General features: G+C 46.7%; 1 protein-coding gene across 3 annotated transcripts in view; it reads right to left on the reverse strand.

The window, feature by feature from the left end:
- Positions 1–2,103: 2,103 nt before the first annotated feature.
- Positions 2,104–20,020, reverse strand: part of MAML3 (mastermind like transcriptional coactivator 3) — a 408,594-nt gene continuing 390,677 nt past the window's right edge. For 2 of the 3 annotated variants that reach the window (XM_047718482.1, XM_047718484.1), the window contains exons 3-5: positions 15,915–16,184; positions 11,753–11,837; positions 2,104–6,213 (exon numbers count right to left, since the gene is read on the reverse strand). In XM_047718482.1, the coding sequence (XP_047574438.1) occupies positions 5,216–6,213; positions 11,753–11,837; positions 15,915–16,184 (1,353 nt within the window). In that variant the 3' untranslated portion in view covers positions 2,104–5,215. The remainder of the gene's footprint in view (positions 6,214–11,752; positions 11,838–15,914; positions 16,185–20,020) is intronic. The other variant, XM_047718483.1, reaches the window with a different exon arrangement.

The following is a 20,020-nucleotide window of genomic DNA, read 5'->3' on the forward strand; positions in this document are numbered from 1 at the left end:
CTGTTATGAAAAAAGGGACAGGAAACTATTCTCTATTAAAAGAGTCTTAAGAGGCATAAAAACCAAATGGCGATATGGGATCCTTGATCAAATCCTGGTTGGAAAAAAAAAAAACAAAACAGTTACGGAAGACATGTGGGAGACAACTGGGACAATCTGAACATAAAGTAAGAATTAGGTTGTATTAGGGAATTCATGTTAATTGTGTGAGGCGCGGTAATGATCTTCTGGTGAGAGGAGAGAATGTGCTAATTCTCGGGAGCTGCATGTTGAGAGGTTGAGGGGTGAAGGAACCTAATGGGGATAACTGATCTGGAGTTGTTCTGCAATGTAATCACGGAAGGCATACATGACACAGTGCTAATATTTACTAAATTGAGGCAAGTGTGCAGTTACTCATCAGATTGTCTACTTTTCTGTTTGATGAGGTTCATAATGAAAAGTTCAAAAATCATTTCTAAGAAGTTAAAACCCAAAATCAGATTCTTGGTAGCTGTGAATATTTTTTTTTTAAGATTTTCTTTTTCTTAATTGAGCATTCTATGCTTGTGGTGGGATCTGTGGGATCGATAGAGCCACAGCAGTAGCGGTGGCCCAGCAGCTGTCCCGGACACGGCAGGGAAGCCAGGGCCTCCCTTGTACGGATGTTGCCGTAATTGCCTCCACCTGTTGCATGAAATCAGGTCGCGGTGGCTTGCCCATAAGACACCGGTGTGGGAATCAAATGTCATCAGAATTGGGAAAGAGACTAGAGGACAAAACAGAGAAGAGAAGAGGGGGAAAAAAAAAAAAACAATGAAAACATAAAACAACAGAGCCTGGGCGCCTGGGTGACTCGGTGGGTTAAAGCCTCTGCCTTCGGCTCAGGTCATGATCCCAGGGTCCTGGGATTGAGCCCTGCATCGGGTTCTCTGCTCAGCGGGGAACCTGCTTCCTCCTCTCTCTCTCTGCCTGTCTCGCTGCCTACCTGTGATCTCTATCTGTCAAATAAATAAATAAAATCTTAAAAAAAAAAAACAAAAACAGAGCCTGATTTTACAATCAAGTAGCTTTGTTCCCTTTCTGGGCATTTCCTCTCCCTGACTTGCCTTTGCTGGGTTGGAGGTGGGCGCGGCGTTAATAAGGAAAAATACCAGCTCATTTGTTTTATCACCTCTTGACTCCATACACAGTTTTCCTTGAAAAGAACGGTCACAGGCAGAGATAGCTCATCTGGTGCTTCTGAAAGCTCCTTTAGGCAATTAAATGCATCTTTCTCACTGGGACGAACGTGGAGTGAATTTCCAGATAGATGTTTACTCTCTGCCTCTCCCCTCATCGCACACTTACTGCAACTGGGATTTTAAAAAGGTCGGTGAGATACATATAGGAAATCCTTCCGAAGGAGAAGGGGATGGCATTCATCCTGTGCAGGACACACTTCGGTGTCAATGAAAATGCGTGCTTTTAATTAGTCCGGGCTTAGGAATACTCAACTCTTCTCGGAGCTTCAAGTTTTTATCAGACTACCCTCCCCGCCCCCATCAGTTCATTCTTCCAGTTCCTGTCATCTGGTAGAGTACTAAGCCCTTATCAGTGGGACAAAGCCCCAGGTCACACTGTTCTCTCCACACTGTTATTCGGCAGCCGCTCTGGAACCATCGTCCTCCAGGAGTAGGACCGGCCTCTCCCACAGTCAAATGCATTCTTCCTCTTGGTTGGTATGTATTAAAACTCACCTTTGTTTTGGATCTGTTTTTGATGATTTTATTCTGTGCTTGTGGGCTCTTTTTCTGCTTAACCCAGATAGTTTTGAATGGTGGTGTTTTACTGTGCCTTTTCAACTTTGATGGAAAGCCTTAGGTCAAGTCTCCTAGAAGGGGAGGGGTTTCATATGTGTGTGATTCACATGTGTGTGTTCATTAGCGAAGGCCCCCCAGGAGGGTAATCAGAACAGAGCGGGGAAGGGTGAGAAGCCAAGTAAGGACAACTTCAGGCAAAGTCTCAGCCTCTGCCTGGTCCCACAGGAGAGCTCTAGAACATAAATCCTACCGTAGGCCTTGTCCAGGCCACCCGACTGCGTTCTCACATTCTTGCACTAGTGAGTCACTGACTACCGTGGATCTGAAGAAATGTAAACTTCTAATCATTTCCAACAGTTTGTGGACGGTGCAGGCCAAGAGAGATGCAGTAAGGGCTAGAAGTGAGGTGTCTATGGGTTGTGTATGTGTGTGTGTGTGTGGACAGTGTCTGCTACAGTGGGGTGAGACCCTTGTGTTACTTTCCCTTCCCTATATTCCTTGAGGGTTCTTTCTTTTTTTTTAAAGTGAAAATTTTACTATCAATTTTCTAATGAGCCAGTTGGAAGTTGAAAGTACTGAATCTACAAATGGACTTCAGTATGTTCCTTTCATAGCTTTCTTCTCTTCTGTTTGCTACATCCATTGGGATGCAAATTTAGAAAGTTTTAGTTGTGTGGTTGAATTAAAAAGACTGGGAATGATTGACTGATGTCCTCTGTTAAATAAATGTTTAATGATATCACGAATTTTGAGACAGGAACTGCAGTTAATCAATTAAAACCCAGGCATAGTATATCCGTTTAATTAAGGTTGGAGATCCAGTGACATTCCTAAAATAAACTATGCTTTGGGTTGATTCAGATAATGATCTTTTATTTATTTTCTTTTCTTTAAAAGTGGTATGTCAACATCACTTCATTTCTACATTTCAGAGTTCTGTACATTTCTTAAAAGGAAATAAGCAATGCTCAATGTACAAAGTAAAAACAGAAAACTAGAAAAATCTGAATAAAATGGAGCAAGTTGCTATAGGTCATACAGTACAAATTAGTCATTAGATGTCATCTGAAGTGCAATATACCACTGCTGTGATGATGAGTTAAGGAATGAAATAAAAATACTCTATTTTAAACAAACAGTATATATATATTTATATGTATATTTTTTACAGATAGTAGACCCAGTGATATCTGCAGTATTGTAAAAACTTATTTACAAATAACTTTTTTAGACATTACATATACATCAGCACCGTAGTAAAAACAAAAACAAAAACAAAAACAAAAACAAAACGAACTTATTAAAATCTACCTCTCTAGTTAGTTGGTCCCAGTACTAAGCATTTGGAGGAAGCTATTAAAAGGTAATGGAGCCCCCTTCTCCCCTCAGCCACCTCCAGTTTCTCATCATTGCTCATATATGTTTCCTGTACCTTTCAGAAAAAGGTAATTATGTTTTCTGTCTTCTTGCTTGTTTATTTTTTTATTTTCTTCGTTTGGTTTTTACCTGTTTCTACTCAAGAGTTTCCATGGTGGCGTCCCTCCCCCATTCAAGGAGTTCATGGTCACCTGCCACCAGGTCTTCCTAGGAGGACCACAGCCCCTGCCTGGGCTCTTGCCCAACTGGCCTCCTCTGGTCTCCATCCTGCCCCTTGCTCAGTAGATCCACCACCTTGGGACATGGTGAGCAAGCCAACGACAGCGTTTGCCTGCCTGTCACCTCTCTGCCCTCTGCCCCCAGCTTTCCTCTCGAACCCCCCAATCCCCCATCTCAGGACCCGCCCCGTGCGAGCAGCCAGGCCAGCTCCCCATAGCCTGTGCCCATGCGTGGTCACACGGAGGGAGCCAGGCTTTCGGACACCGAGGGAGAGTGTGGCATGAGAAAAGCACGCTCGGCTCTTCCTCCGGACGATATACCACGTGGCCTCCCAAACGGGGCAGTGGGAACAGCAGCAAGGACAAAAGACACAGCCGTATGCTAAGTAGCAGAGGCTATCATCCCTTCCCGCAGATGTCGCTTGGGGCAGATCTGAGTGAATTACAACGAGAACGACTGTACAGGACTTTGGAAGTGGATGACCTTGCCCATGTGGAAGGAACAGTATCTTCAACATTCAAACATTTTATCATCAAAATGGGTCAGGTGGAGCAACGGACTCTTCAGTTCCTCATCTCTGAGCATTTTAGAGTCATCTTTCTGGTGAGGAGGGATTAAGGGCAAGGCCAGTTTCAGAGCATCACCCCTGGGAGGGAGCCAGAGCCTGCGCTGTTTGGGCCACGTCTCCCAGGGTAGACCAGAAGCATCGGGTGTGGCTCACGGTAACCCGCCATGCAACGTCAGAGGGGCTGCTCAGTTTCGGGCAGAGAATATTCAGCCGATTACATGTTAGAGAAAGAAAACTCCAGTGTTGCCTTTGCATTTCAGGCGTTGTCTAAGTTCTTGCCTTTATTAGGATTCTGCCCAGGTCCCCTAAAGACAAAAGCTTCATTTCTTCTCATATAGTCTGTAAGGAGAAGCAAGGGCAGGATGGGGTGGAGGCAGGAAGGAGCAAGGGCAGGGGTGCAGGGAAAAGCGGCCACACGGGCAGACACAGCATCCAGTCGGGGTCTCCCCACCCTGTGGCCACCGGAAGTAGATGTGAACTGCCTAGACAAATCAGTAGGACACCGGGCCCCCAGGAGGCTCCAGCCTGACTACCTGGAGTGCCGGCCGCCATCGTCATGGTCATGGTCACTGGCAGAGGGCTGCCTCCCGCAGAACTGCCGGAGGACCCTTCTCCAGGCTCGCTTGGCTCTTTTTGAGAGGCAGCTGACAGCAACGCCTCTACAATTCCTGAGGATCATCACAGGACAGCAGACAGGCTCGCAGGATCCTCTGTTGTCTCCCGTTCTTCGTGCCTACCCGCCAAACACAGTAGCATGTCTTGACGCCTGACCTTTCTTTGTAGCCGGGTTCAGCGCATTTCCGACCTGTGCTCTGGGCCTGTGCAACCATGCAACAGCCTCTGCGGGACGCTCCCCGGCCCCCAAGGCTTTGCGGTCTCCGGCCCCCGGGGGCCAGGAGGGGCTGGCAGAGCCCTCACGCTGGGCAGCAGTCCCGCGCGGCTGGAGCAGAGATCCCTGGGCCAGGCGAGCACCGGAGGGCCGAGCGGAGGGGCCTCGGATCCATCTTCCCTGCCTGCCTCCGCGGTGTCTCCCTCTCTCAGCCAGGATCGGCGTGGCCTGGTGTGTCGGTTGCTGTGTGAAAATCAGGTGAAATGAGGCCCAGCGGGGCTGTGGGTTGGCACCTGGATCTTCCACTGTCAGCCAGCTGCAGTTTTGCTCAGTTTGCGTGGGTCAAAAAAACAAAAGAACAGGGATGGCTCAACATCCTGTTTCTTTTTCACGTTTTAAGCTTTCAACACTAGGAGTCGTGCTTCTCGGGTTTCCTTTGGACTAGGGGTTCCCGAACAACTCATCAAGCTCCTGCATCCACTCATCCCCTGGGCCACCTTTGATGATGGAGTCCACAAGGTCCGCACTGTCCGAGAGGCCGGGGAAGGAGGCCCCGCCTGCCTCGCCACTGTAATTGTAGGACATGTCCTGAGGGGCGTTCCGCTCGTAGGCCTGGCTCTGGCCGCCTGGAGTGAAGTTGCCGCTGGGCATCTGCTGCTGGGCTGGGGGCTGGCTGAACGCTGGCAGGCTGGGGACGCCCTGGCTTAGGCCAGACATGACCATCGGCCTGGCCTGGCCGCTGCCTTGCTGCCCTGGGAGTGGCGGCATCATCTGCCGGCCCATGGCAGCTGGGTTGAGGGTTCGCACGGCGCCAGTGTTAGCGTCCACGACCTGGCTCAGTCCCTGTGGGAAGTGTTGCTTGGTCAGCCTCGGCTGGCCAGCTTGAAGCGGGTAGCTGGCGCCGTTGTTGAATGATCCCAGTTCTCCACTAGTCCTCCCGGGCATGGCTTGTAAGCTCCTCTGTGGCCAGCTCTGCGCTCCCTGCTGGACTGTTCCCATAATGCCCTGCAGCCTTGGCGGGCCCTGGGGCCTTGGCAGGGCTTGGCTCACCGGCCCTTTCATCTGCTGGTGCTGCTGGGTAATGGCGGAGTTCACCAGCATGCTCTGACCGAAACCACTCACCATCCCAACCCCTTGCCCCGAGGTGGGCTGCCTTGGCCCCTGGGCTTGGTTGTGTGTGATGCTCATGCCACTTTGGTTTGGGTGCTGCAACATTTGGGTCATTCCTGTGCTCATATTGTACATTCCTGGTTGGCTGGTAGGCGTGTTGCTATAAGGGGCCAGTCCCATCTCTGACTGGGCTGTTGCCGTGGCCATTGTCCCTGGGTTCTGGGAGGGTCCCATTCCCATCATGCCTGCATTCTGTGCCATCAACCGAGACGTTCGAATGCTCTGGAGGGCTGCTTGGCTTCTCACAGCTGCAATGTCCTGGGGAGAACCTACAGGGGAAGAAAAGACATTCCCATCCACTCATCTTGATAAGCAATTTACTGTAACATATTGTTGGGATTATCTTTAAGCATGACAAAATTCTTTTATATGAAAGGATCTACTCTGATCATAAATCCTTAACAAAAATGATTATTTTTCTGACTATAACATGCTGATTGTAAAAAAACTCAGAAAACACTGAAAAGTACAATGATGAAAATTCAAGTTACCCAAATTCCCCCCATCCAGAGATAACCACTGATAACTACTGTATAAATAGACACATGAAAATAGGGATCATACTGGACACGTGCTTTTGTAGTTGATATACTCTGTTATTATTTTTGTACACATTTCAGAAGCAAATTTTTTTCTCACTCTTCTTGATAGGATGCCATCCTCACCAATCAGATACCATTATTCTTGGAGGTGAGAGGGAATTCACATCCTGGGCTAAATTAAGAAGCAACGGCTGGGGGCACCTGGGTGGCTCAGTGGGTTGAAGCCTCTACCTCAGGCTCAGGTCATGATCTCGGGGTCCTGGGATCGAGCCCCGCATCGGGCTCTCTGCTCGGCAGGGAGCCTGTTTCCTCCTCTCTCTGCCTGCTTGTGATCTCTGTCAAATAAATCAATAAAATCTTAAAAAAAAAAAAGAGAAGCAACGGCTGATCACTTTGTGTATTCTATTTGTGAAGTGGAACATGGTTCAGTAGAGAATAATATCAATAAAGACCATTAGACTAATTTCCCTTAAGACTTGAGCGGGATTTGAGAGGTTAAAGGTCACTGCTTCTGCTAAGAAGCTATTTCGACAGATGGGACATTTTTTGGATCCACTCTACAGATTTCCACATGCTCCAGATTCTCTGAATCATAACATGTCAGTGCAAACTGGCCAGCTTCCTGAGCTAGAAAAAGAAATCATCCTGCTACTTGCTCCTTGGCAATGAACTTTATGCATTTTTGCAGCAAAGTCCACTCACTCCTACAAATCGGCAGTGACTACTTCTCTCAGCAGATCGCTGACATGGTTTTAATGATGCTGTTTAAAAGCCGGCCAGAGGATGAAGGCCAAGTCCCTCAACTCTAATTAGGCATTTCAGGGAGTCCTTCTTTACATGTTCCTAGGAAATTTCCAAATCAGCCAAGAGAAAGAAATGTCACCCTTAGAGCCCCAGTCAATTTTGTAAAGGGCTAGGAGGTGCACAAAGAGAAGTTTTTTCTATGTCCCTCTTAATAATGATTAAGTCTATGAGACACAGAAAAATGGTTTTGTTTTTTTTTTTCCTGGACATTTAAAAAAGATGCAGCATGGGAGCCAATCGATATTATAAGCAAATGTGATACCACCTGGAACTGGGATGAGAAACCAGATGAGAACAGTGTAAGCTTGTTAAGCCTGGCACCTGGGCAGTACGTGTGTTTCTGTCTTCCTGATGGGGTTATTGATTTCTGGGCAGCAAATAGGTCTCCATATTTTCTTTCTTTCTTTAAGAAAGAAAATTATGGGAATTTTGATTATGACTTAAGTTTTTGTAGCTTGAGATCGATACCATGCTGCACTGAGAAATGAAATGGTTTCTGTGGGGGAAACCTGCCAGGGCTGGGGGCGAGCCCTAGAAATGTTTCAGTTTTCTGTTTTAAGCTTCATTATATCTAAGTGATTTTAAAAAAAATCAAAAGTTCCTGTTAAACACTGGATGGGAGTATACATTGCAATCTGTAATCTTGTTATGAAGTTTTGTGACCTTAATGACTAAATCTGTATTGACTGCCTGGCAAGTCTGACCAACTGTGGTGAAATGGGTTATTGAGTTGTTTATAAAAAAAATTTTAAGGAGAAAATATTGCTGACTCAGAGACTGATTGGCTAGACCCAAATTATGTAAACAGGCTAATGAGCTACTGGAAACAGACGAAAAGACTTCCATATTTTGGACATTTCTGTTGTATGTTTATAATAGATATATTGAGGGACTGGAAATGGTCTGGGCCACTTTGGTGAATGAGAAACAGGTTCCTCCTTTTAGAGGACAGAAATGCTGCAATGCCTTTTAAGAGGTATTGAAGCGTTAATCCAAGCCAACCTTTATTTTTAGTATAAAATGACTGTACTACTATCTAGGTATAACTTTTATAGAAAAAAGGGCATTTTATTTTATTTATTTATTTTAAGATTTTATTTATTTATTTGACAGAGAGAAACACAGTGAGAGAGGGAACACAAGCGGGGAGTGGGAGAGGGAGAAGCAGGCTTCCCACTGAGGAGGGAACCTGATGTGGGGCTTGATGTGGGGCTCTATCCCAGGACCCTGGGATCATGACCTGAGCCAAAGGCAGATGCTTAATGACTGAGCCACCCAGGTGCCCCAAAAGGGCATTTTAAAACCAGCACTCAGCTCCGTATTTTTATCCTAAGTAGAAACAAAATGCTTTTTATTAATCTAGTTTAATACTTGTATAGAAAAAAAATGCAAATGTGTTTAAAGAATTACCTTGTTGTTATCTGATTACTATATACGTTAAATAACAGACTAATTTTTTTTTCTTCTTCTTCTTCCATTTTTGTCTAAGACAGATATTATTGTGGGGACACTGTACTCAAATTAATTTTCTTGCCCACTGGTCACAGTGTCAAAGAAAATCTTCCACATTCAAATAGAAATCATAGGCAATTTTTTTCTTAAAAGGGTCTGTTTCCTATTTTCACTCGTAGGAAGCCTGTATTTGTGAAAAATAAACATTTCTCTATAGGCATGTAACATCGCCTAGAGGCACAAAACTCAATAAGGGAAAGATAGTCATTAAACCTTTGAAATATGTAGTGGTGAGTGTTCGTGGAGGTTCTCATGCAAGTTATTCCTAACGTAACTCTCCAAGGACAATATTTCTTATCTACCAATTTGCTGTTTTCCCAGATACATAACATTATGATATCTAAGGTGTTAGTAAAATGAAATAAGGATGAGAGTAAAAAAAAACAAAAAAGAAAGGAAAAAAAGTGTACCAATCACCTCAGGGACTCAACAATGTCACTGGTGCTTAAGCCTAAGTACAGCTCAAGTTCAAAGAGGAAAACTTTTAAAACTGGACCCAAACCATATGGAATAACTCCTAATACAGAAGAAGTATTACATTTCGGTGGGCTCCTTTATTCCAAAAGATAATAAATGAGTTATGAACCTAGAAAAGTCAAGGGACACTCTGCTGGGTTTATAGGATTTTACATTTTTAATTTGTTCTTAATGGAAATCACTGGTTCTTAAAGTGTGGGCCTTGGGCCAGCAGCCCCAGCAGCAGAGCAACTCCTGGGAGCCTGTTGGAAAGGCAGATTCTCAGGACAACCCCAGACCTGTGGAATGAGAGACTCTGAGGATGGGGCCAGGCTGACTGTGCTTTTTTTTTTTTTTTTTAAGTTCAATTTAGTTAACATATAGTGTATTATTAGTTTCAGGGGTAGAATTTAGGGATTCATCAGTCACATATAACACCCAGTGCTTGTCACATCACGTGCCCTCCTTAATGCCCATTCCCCAAATACCCCATCCCCCCACCCCCCACCCCATCCTCTCCAGCGACCCTCGGTTTGCGCTTCCACAAGCTCTACTGGTGATTCTGATGCAGCTTAAGTTTGAGAACTGTGTCTAAAACAAGAATTATGCATGTAACAGTGACCGTTTCTGCGCTCCCCTGCCTATGACCAAGTGAGAAGCAGAATTCTTCAAACAATATCAGCACTAATTTAGTGCACAGAACACCTGTGCACAGCTTCATTCCTTTTGTCCTTCGCCAGGGTCAAGTCCAAGGGTTCTGAAATGATACATGTGTTCCAGGGGCAGGAGGGGGAGGGGTAGCTACTCAAGCCCCTGTATTTTCACAGGCAATGCTTTCAGACTCTTTAAAACCACTACTCATGGGCGCCTGGGTGGCTCAGTGGGTTAAGCCGCTGCCTTCGGCTCAGGTCATGATCTCAGGGTCCTGGGATCGAGTCCCACATCGGGCTCTCTGCTCAGCAAGAAGCCTGCTTCCCTCTCTCTCTGCCTGCCTCTCCGTCTGCTTGTGATCTCTCTCTGTCAAATAAATTAAAAAAAAAAAAAAAAAAAAAAAAAAAAAAAAAAAAAAAAAAAAAGAGGCCAGAGGGTCTTTTTAAAACCACTACTCATGGTTGTGATTCAGGATATACACATGTGGGTTTATGACAGAAATAAAAGTTTCCCTTATTGTGATATACTTGGAAAATTGTTTTCTATTCTATTATTATTATTATTATTTTTAAAGATCTATTTATTTGACAGAGAGCAAAAGAGAGCGCACAAGCTGGGGGAGTGGGAGAGGGAGAAGCAGTCTCTCCCACTGAGCAGGGAGCCTGATGCAGGGCTTGATCCCAGGACTCTGGGATCATGACCTTAGCTGAAGGGAGATGCTTAACTGACTGAGCCACCCAGGTGCCCCAGTATTCCATTTCTTTTAAAAAATGTTGGTTGTGACCCATGAACTTGTCTTTACAACCTACTATTGTGTGTTGCAGCCCAAAGACTGAAAAATGCTACCCTACATCATGAATTTTTCACCCACCGTCCATTGAGCAGGGTAGCACTTGTGCAAATGCTATGCAAAGTCTGTATATATTTACATATATGCATATTTATGTGCAAGGGGCTTCGCAGCTTCTGGCAGAGTCTCAAAGCCTTAGGTAACACTTGAGAAATTGGGACCTAGGATCTAGGTCCCACGCAAAGGGCAAAGGATGGGAATTAGGATTTCCACTACTGGGTAGCCTCTAAAGCCCCCTAAAAACTCCTGTGATAAGATTGGGAAGGGTCTTCAGCTCACCCTCTACCCCATACAAGACCTTCAGGGGCTCTCTTCATTGGAGATGGAAGGGATTGATATTTGAGTGGATTTTCTACTACATAAAGGAATGGCAACAGAGATCATACAATGTGCCCATTGCTACTGGGTCACGAGTCCGGATTTCTGCAAAGGGCAGCAGGATCAAGATAGTCAAACTCAAGGCCATGTGGGTCTTCTAGATTCAGCAGAAATTGGCGGCTGCTGCAGGCCAGATTTTTCCATGTCAGTCGTTGGAAGTGAGGGCTTTGGCCCGCTGATGTGTTAGGATGAGCAAGAGGCATGTGGCACAGGGCCGTTCCTCCCATGCTCATTGAGATGACGATCCAGACATAGCCAAGGCTGACATGGAACCAACCAGGCACCAGTATGCCCTTATTGGCTCTTAAACTATTGAAATACTTCCCTATCTCTGGTAAAGAATAGCTGCCCCAGTCCTGCCCTTGCCCCCCAGCCACTCTGACCCCTCCCGGGGCCAACCAGGACCTCTCTGTGACCCAGCCACCCAAAGATCAACGCCCAGCACAGTAGAGGATTCCAAAAATGCATTCTGATGGATCGGTACCCTCAGTTTTCAAATATTTTTAATGTTACCTGAACGCGAACCCAGCCCAGAAGGCCAGGCTCCTGGCTACACTTGGATTTACACGTCGCGGCTGGAAGGTATAAAATGGAAGAGGGTTGCACTGGCCTCACCTTGGAACTGATTGACCTGCTGCACGGGGTATGGATTCCGCTGCTGCTGGAGGTGCTGGCGGGGTAAATGTGATTGCTGCAGCTGCTAGAACGACAGGACAAGAAGGGCAGGGGGGTGACAAGGGGAGAGACAATGAAATATCGTGGCAGCTCGGAGGAGGCACTTTTTCAACACGAAACTTGGTGTTGAGGAATCAGGTGCATCCAGGCGGGTGCACAAAGCACGAGTTTGATGGATTTTCACAAAGCAAACACATTCCTGGTAACCGGCGTGTGGATCAAGAAACTGAACTCTGCTGGAAGCCCCGCGTGCCCCTTTCCAGTCATTACCGACCCCAGGGAACCACTTTATCCAGCCGGGAAGCACTCTCCTGACCTGACAACACAGACCAGTGATGTCTGCTTTCGTAGTTGGTGTAAGTGGATTTCTACAACGTCCTGGTGTCCAGCTGTGGTGTCTGGCTTCCCGCATTCATCACTCTACTTACGAGACTCATCCATGTTGGTGCGTGTAGCTGTGGTCAGGTCGCCGTCACCGTTGAATATTATTCCATTGCAGGAATGACGAGACCATGACTTATTCACCTATTTTCCTAGTGATGATCTTTTAGAGTGTTTTCAGTTTTGGGCTGTCCCCAATATGCTGCTAGGAACATCCTCGCCCATGTCTTTTGGTGAACATCTGGCAGATCTGCTGATCCAGGAGGAGGCGGTTTTGACTCTGACCATCTACCACCTGCCTGCATGTTTTCCTTAGCATTGCGGGACCCAGCTCGAGGGACAAGCAACTAATTTTTAATGACCTAAATAGATGCTTCTGGTACAGGAAGTTGGCATTCTCAGGGGCTATATAAACAAGGCTCATCTTATTCCCACGGGGCCACACTGCCTGTAAGACACATCCCCGCAAGTTAAATACACAGCATTTAGTGCTTTAAGGAAACCGCGCGGGACTTCCTGGGTACCAGGAGCTGGGAGGCTGGCCACCCTGTCCCTCTTCCTCCACCCCTCGGGGATTCCGCCCTGCCCGCACTGTTACCAATCTACTGGAAAGGCTCTTAGGATCATTACCATGCTGTATGCGAAAAGGGAAAGAAACTGAGAGCGAGGTGGCAAGAGCAGAGAAAGGGGTTTGAGTTCCCGGTCTGCTGTCAAGTAGCTGCGTGACCTTCGGCAAGTCATTACCTCCTCCTGCCCCCATTGAATATTCATGGGGCACCTTCCACAGCGAGGGCTTATAAAGGACACACATCAAGGGCCCTGCTCTTTCAAGTGTTCATTATAAAAATAACACACATTGACCACTTCTTAACATGTGTGTTTATTTCTATTTTTTCCTCTTGTTTTTGTTTCTGGGCAGATCTATAATTTTCTTTCTCTTTCTTCTTCTCTTTTCTCTTTCTTGACAAGGCCAGCCAGCACTCTGGCAACCAAAGAAAAGGAAAGCTTCTGCCCTGCTCACCCCATCCTGTGATGCCTACTAGGGTGTTTTGCACAAAGTGTTGAAATTAATTAATTGTGTAGATGAAGTGTAGACAAGAAACCGGGCTAATCTTTAAGGCAGCAATAGAAGGGCATTATTGGGAATAAACTGAGCACTTAAAAGCTTCTCCTCGGCCAAACTTCTCATATTATGTAAGAATTTAAGTGTCCTGGTGCCGAACAAGCCCGGGGTGGCCTGGGGTGGGGTGGGGGTAGGGCTTCTGTTCTAGTCCCTGCCTCTCTAGCTCTGCCATGACTTCTTCCATGAGCTCCCTGGCCTCAGTTTCCCCACAGGTAAAAAACAAAAGCCATCCTAATCACCAGTATTTTTTTCAGGTCTAAAAGTCTAGGTTCTGTGAAGCCTTTATGAACGGAAGAGAGGTGACCTGCTCCTTGCTCTTCGAGAATAAGGGATTAAACGTTAACTCACACCCGCTTTCAACCTGCTCCGCTCTGATTCTTAAATCCACTAGAATCATTTTAAAGTTCCCAAAGATAGGCATGATCCCAAATCCTTCTGTTTTTCCCCTCACATGTCCCTTCAGGAAATCCCAGGATCTCTAATACTCTGCTTTCAGGACTGAAATACTCAGGACACTTTCACTGCTGTGGCAGAGCCCCAGAAAGTCAGCCAGGCATGGACAGGGCAGTATTCATTCTCAAAACAAAAAGCTGAGAGCTCAGCACCTGTCGACCCCTCGGAGGCCTGCACTGATCAGCACCGTCTCCGGGACTTGTTTCTGAGCATGCTCCCAGCTTTGCAGCTGGACTAGTCCCACTGGAGGGCTCGCACCCGGGGCCGCAGCCCTCAGGTCAAGTTTTGTGACACCAGGGTCATGTGACTGCCCCCACCCCACGTGCAGTTTTCAAAGGCTTTTACATGCTTGATTCCATGTGATCCCTAAAGCAGTTACAGGAGAAAGGCTGGGAGATTATTAACCCTAAACTGGCAGATGAAGAGAGGGGGTGAAAGGTTTTTCCAAAATGACACCACAAGCAAAAGATGGGCCACATTTTGAGTCTGAGTAAAACTGTCCTTTCCTTGGTCCCTCTTCATGGCTTGGTTTCCACAATGTGCTAAGGAATCACACGCATTCCCCCATCTTTTCCAAGGGGCCTGTATCTCTGTGTGTCCTGGGTTCTGAGGGGTGCCCTGTTCTCTCAGCGCCTCGTCTGGCCAGCCTCCTGTGGCAGCTCTTCTTCTTCCACTCTTTTGCCTCCCTCCTTGTTCCCTGAGGTGTGGCTGCCCTTGCCGAGTGGGACACCCCTGGCTGGCCCAGCGGCATTCCGCCCAGTTACCCCGGCTCCTATCTGTGCCTTGGTCACGGCATACACATCAAAGGCCATCGCTCCAAATAGCAGGCGCACCTGAAACTTCCTGGGATTGGCTGAGGAGAGGATTTACACAGCCCAGCTTCCCCTCAGCAGCTCCATTTATCACTGCCTGAGAGATATTAGCATGGTTCCTTGTCACACACCTTATGTAGGGTGAGAGGGATAGAGGTTTGTTTGTACAAGAGCTGCCAGGCGGCTGACTGACCTTGGTAAAAAGAGAGATAATTACACAGCTGCTCAGGAACAAAAGCAGAGAAGGGAACATAAGTGAACTGTGCTCAACAGTACAATTTTTCTATTTGGGGGATGACTGGTGTTACTCTGAACCGCTGCTCTTAGTAGGGACCTCAACATGTCTGCGTCCCACACAGCACTGTGTGTGTGAGTGTGTGTGTGTGTGTGTGTGTGAAAGATGCTTGATAAAATTCCAAAATTTTGATTGTATTAGGAACATTCTGGAAGGGGAACTGTGAGGTGAGAACCCCTTTGGGCTCTAAGCCTCATATGACAACCTCACACCTACCTCCACTAATCAGAGAGAGCTGCCCTGGATAGACCCCCACCCCCCACCAGGAGCCAGCTAAGGATCTCTTTTGGAAGGCCTCAGGCCTTTCCTGGGATAATACTGAATCAGGCATGGGCATCTTGAAAAACAAAACACACTGAAACCTACAGAAGCTGCTCGCTTTCAGGGAAGGCTTTCTTTCAAAGCTGGAGGAATTATATGGCAAGGGTGGACAAAGATACCCAAGGTAAGGCTTTATTTGTGTTAGCCCTTCCTTTAACTCAAAGATTTCTTCAGCTGTTTTAAAGCTGTTGGGAATTTTCTTAAGTTTGCACCCTTTCTGTGACCCTGAGTTCAGGTTTCCAGGTAGTTCTGTGGGTCCTATTCTTCTTCTATTGTTCCTGTCCCATTGTTCATGACCAATTCTGTAGAATTCTCCTCAATCCCTCCTCCTGACATTTTCCTTCAAGAAACAAAGTTCTCTGAGTTATTTTCTTTTTCTCTTCATGTTAGAAATATTAGCGTTTATGAAGAATGTGAGGCAGCCTCCCAACCCCCACTCTGATGGTGCAGACCCCGTACCAGACACCGGAAGAAAAGGAGTCAGGCTTGAATAGAAAGAAATGTCTCTGGCCAAATGGGCCTTCAAATTGATGGCTGAAGCCTGTCTTTTAAGAACAAACTCATTCATTCTAAGAAAAAGCCTAACTAATTGAAAGGTCTAAATTCTGCAGGTTCTTCTGTGATCCTGGAAAATGCTGGACTGTGACTACCTTGACGAAGGAGGGGAACTGGAACTCTCCTGCAGACACCAGGCACTGAATAAACGCATCATGTTACCTGCTCGGCCAGAATCTGCTGCTGCTGCTGTTGCTGCTGCTGTTGCTGCTGCTGCTGCTGCCTTTGCTCCCGCAGGAACTGTTGCTTCTGTTGCTCCATCAGCTGGGCCCGCTGATCCATGAGCATCTGCTTCATGATGGCTGCTTGGGGCTGGCTGCCAAGGAAGCCGGGACCCGCGGCACTGGCTCCGGACACCATGCCGCTTGAGCCTGGGGGCACCGAGGACTGCATGGGGCCTGTGGTCCGGGGGAGTCCAACTGGGTGCTGCTCCTGGGAGGACAGGAAGATGAGAGAAAGCACAGATTTCATATTTGAAAGGAAGCATGGGGCAGAGGCCTCTGCTTGTGGACCCGAGGGGTCTCCAGTGGCACACATTCTATTCCACAGAAACACAGGAATCCTCAAATCTGGCCTTACCATGGTGGAACTGGAGAGGTGCAGGGGGACAGTAATACAGGATGGCTCTGAGATGTCTGAGAGCAAGTCCAGTCTCTTTTGGATGGGACTGATTAAAGGACAAAGGCCAGATAATCAGTTAGCATTCTGCTTTCCTCCAAAGGAAAGGGATGAAGACCTCAGGCTGGGCTCACCTTGAGTCTGGAATGAGATAGACTGACCTTACCTCCTTTTTTTTTTTTTTTTTTAAGATTTTATTTATTTGACAGAGATCATAAGAAGGCAGAGCAGCAGGCAGAGAGAGAGGGGAAAGCTGGCTCCTTGCTGAGCAGAGCCCAATGTGGGGCTCGATCCCAGGACCCTGAGATCATGACCTGGGCCCAAGGCAGAGGCTTAATGCACTGAGCCACCCAGGCGCCCCCTGACCTTACCTCCTAACCTTCACTGCCCACCTGGCCTAAATGGACTTCTTCTAAGTTAGCAGGAAAGACATTTACAGAAGAATTCTGGAATTTATTAATCAAAAGATCTACTATTCGATGGAATTCTAATTAATTGCAACACTAGAAAGCTTTGCTATATGTAAAAAAAAAAAAAAATCCTGCTAGTGGGAGTTGTTGATGGTGAGAACTGGGAATGTGTTACACTGAACAAAGCTACGCAATCTCCCGACATCTTTCAAAATAGAACCAAGCCTCCTATGTCTGGGACAACTTAAAATGTGGGGGTTGATTTGGGTCTTTTGATTCTACAATTGTCTCAGTCAAACGATGGCAACTTGTAAGGATTGGTTCTTAAGGAGTAGGAAGTTAAGTGGTAGAAAACTACCCACAGAATCTAGTGACTACTTAGAAGATGTTTTCAGAGGGGAAGCCCATAACAGCCAGACAGTGTAGACCAGGGAAAAATAGCTGATGGGCAGAGTTGGTAGGTGACCATAAGATTCGGCTTCTAGATAGTTCCTTTCTTGTTCATCTACCAAGTGCACCTGGTAATGGCATGTATGGTCAGACTACTCTGCAGAAATGTTCCTTTTAACTCATTCAAGTTTCAAGTAATCTCAACACAGAGGATCTGATGTCTGAGATGAACACAAATTAAATGGGCACACATGTAAGGACATACCCAGTCACAGGGTGCGGGACCATCATGAGGCCAAAATAGTAAGAAATGAATACAAATAACTCTATAGTTATTTAAATATTTTTGTCTCCAAACTGGGTTTTAATATTTTTTCCTACTTCTGTTTTGCTCTTTGGTACAGATATAGTCAATCAGGCTGGCACTGTCCTCTCAAAACATACAGTTGAGTTTGATCTCTGACTCTCCTACAGACCCAGTCCTGGATTAGATTCCCCACAGCCTGGGCTGGTGGACCTTCCTTCTGTGGTGTGGTGCTCAGCCACTCGTGCTTCTCTTTCCTGTAGCGAGATACGTTAACCACATCTTCAGCTGCTCTTCCTCTCACCCTCCACTGACACAAACGACACAAGCAAAATGAAAAACCATTACTCCTCTTGGCCTGGGAACAAGAGACCAAGAAGTCCTGGGGAGTTAGTGCGGTAGCCCAGGTCACACTTAGCCGAAGGAAGAATCGGAAAGAACAGAATCAGAACACTGACCTGGGGTCTAAATTTAGTATTCCTTCTACTAGCACAGGCCCTTCCCAGACTGCAGGTCACTAGTGCCAAGTGTATGCCCAAGAATTGCTTGCAGACTAAATATACAGTATGTCTCCCATAAGTGTACTGTGTTCTATTTTTCAAATGTAAGTGTTGCTGCAAAACCCTTTTTGTCTTTGTATATTTTCTCGGTAGTCAATTATTAGGTAGACAGCTGTGAAATATTTATGTGAAAAAGAACTTACACTGAAAAATGCCAAGAACCTTTATGCTACCACAAAGTTTCCTTTAGTCCTGACCCCTGCAGGCCATCAAGATATTTCAGAGTCTCCCCCTTTCCCCCCAGTATTTGCTTCCTGTTTCCAAGTCCTTTCTTCCAATGGGATAAAGCTGCTTCTTGCCACCTTTAGAAACAAATGGCTGATTGACTTAACACTTCAACAAATGAACTCACACTGAAGTAGAAACAGCTAATCAATCAGCAAAAATACAGAACACAGGGCTTTGTTTGTCCCCCCCCCCAACCCCGTGTAAATTTCAGTATATTTGATATTTTCAAATTTTGATAAGGAGAAAGCTAGAAAAAAAAAAAAATGTGACCCAAGGGAAGATAAAGTTTGCTTCAGCTAGTTTTAGGACAGGGCTGGTCTGGGCTGGCCCTGTTTATCTTTGGGCACTTTGAGATATTCTCTTCCTGGGTGAGCAGGCCTGGGTAGCTGGGGCACATGCTCAGAACTGGTAAGTAGTCACCAGTTGCTTTCCTGGCCTTTTCTCCACCCTGGAAGTAAGGGAGAGGCAAATGAGATGGTGATGTAGATACACCCAGCCACTTTTGGCCCCTGTCTTCCTGGGGGAAAAGAAATACTTCAAAAGCACAGTGGGGACAAAAAAAAAAAAGAGGAAAAAAAAAAAAAGAAAACTCCCCAAAGAGATAGTTAGGGTATTACTTCCCAGGATTATGCATTTCTCCAAATGATTCCCTCCCAAAGGCTTTGCCTTGGGCTTTCTTGCAGAAGACCTATAGACCTAGGGACGGGAGGGCCACGTGCATTTTCAAGGCTTGCCTTCCCTATGAAACATCAAACATGGGTGAATCTAGGTCTTTCTCAACAAGCTCTGATGCATTCAGCAGCGGGTGAGTGACACCTAGAGCCCCAGCCTCAAGTGTGTATTCCAAAGTGTGAGGCTTGCCTTACAAATGGAGCTGGCTGAGGCCATTAACTGTTTCATATTACATGGCAGCTTTTAACCTCCAGTCTAAGAGGGCTTAATGAGCAATAGTCTGTCGAATTTCAGGATTTCAGGCCACCGCTCTTGTTTCTAAGGAGGACACACACTGCGTGTGCAATTAGAGAAAACCAGGCTGAGCTTTCGTCAGAGAAATGTAATGCCTTGAAGCCAAATGATGCAGTATTTTTAGTTTTAATTACCGGCTCGTTCTCCACCCCGCCCCCTGCCCAGCGACCTCCCTTGCCTTGCCAGTAGCTTCCCCTCAGAAATGCAATTGGCTACGTAGACCCTCATTACTCCCCAAACCTTCGCACTCTTCAGTAAGAGAAAGGGAGGGGGAACAAACCAGAAGCAATGAACCCATTTTACCTAGCTTCTTCTCCAGGGAGAAGATCTTAGCGATTTTTCTAAGGGCTGGAGAGAGGTAGGAGGTGTAAAAAAACGCCCTGCCTCCTCCGAAGAGGCAGTTTTCTACTTCAAAAAAACAGCTGTGGTAAAAATATCTCCCCAGAGCAGCCAGCTGTTTATTTATAAATCTGTGCGTGGCGAAGCTTCATTTCTCTTAAGTGTTTTCAAGAACAAGCGTAGTGTTTGGGTGAGAGGGGCCGGGGTGGCTGGCGGCCAACCCAAAGAGCGCCGGCTCCGGGCAGGGGGCTCACGAAAGGCTGCCCGTAGAGTCGGGGGCCGTGGGGCCGGGACTTGGGGGCGCGCGGGGACCTCGAGGACGCCCCGGCTTCAGCCTTTTCCAGGCGGTCCTCGTCGGAGGAACAAGGAGCAGCTGCTGTTCTCCGCCTGCCCCAGCAGATGGTGGTGTCAGCCCGGCGCTCCGCCTGGCAGCCCCAGCTCCGCCCGCGCGGC

The sequence above is a fragment of the Lutra lutra genome, chromosome 2, assembly GCF_902655055.1.
Source record: "Lutra lutra chromosome 2, mLutLut1.2, whole genome shotgun sequence".
Taxonomy (NCBI): Eukaryota; Metazoa; Chordata; class Mammalia; order Carnivora; family Mustelidae; genus Lutra; species Lutra lutra.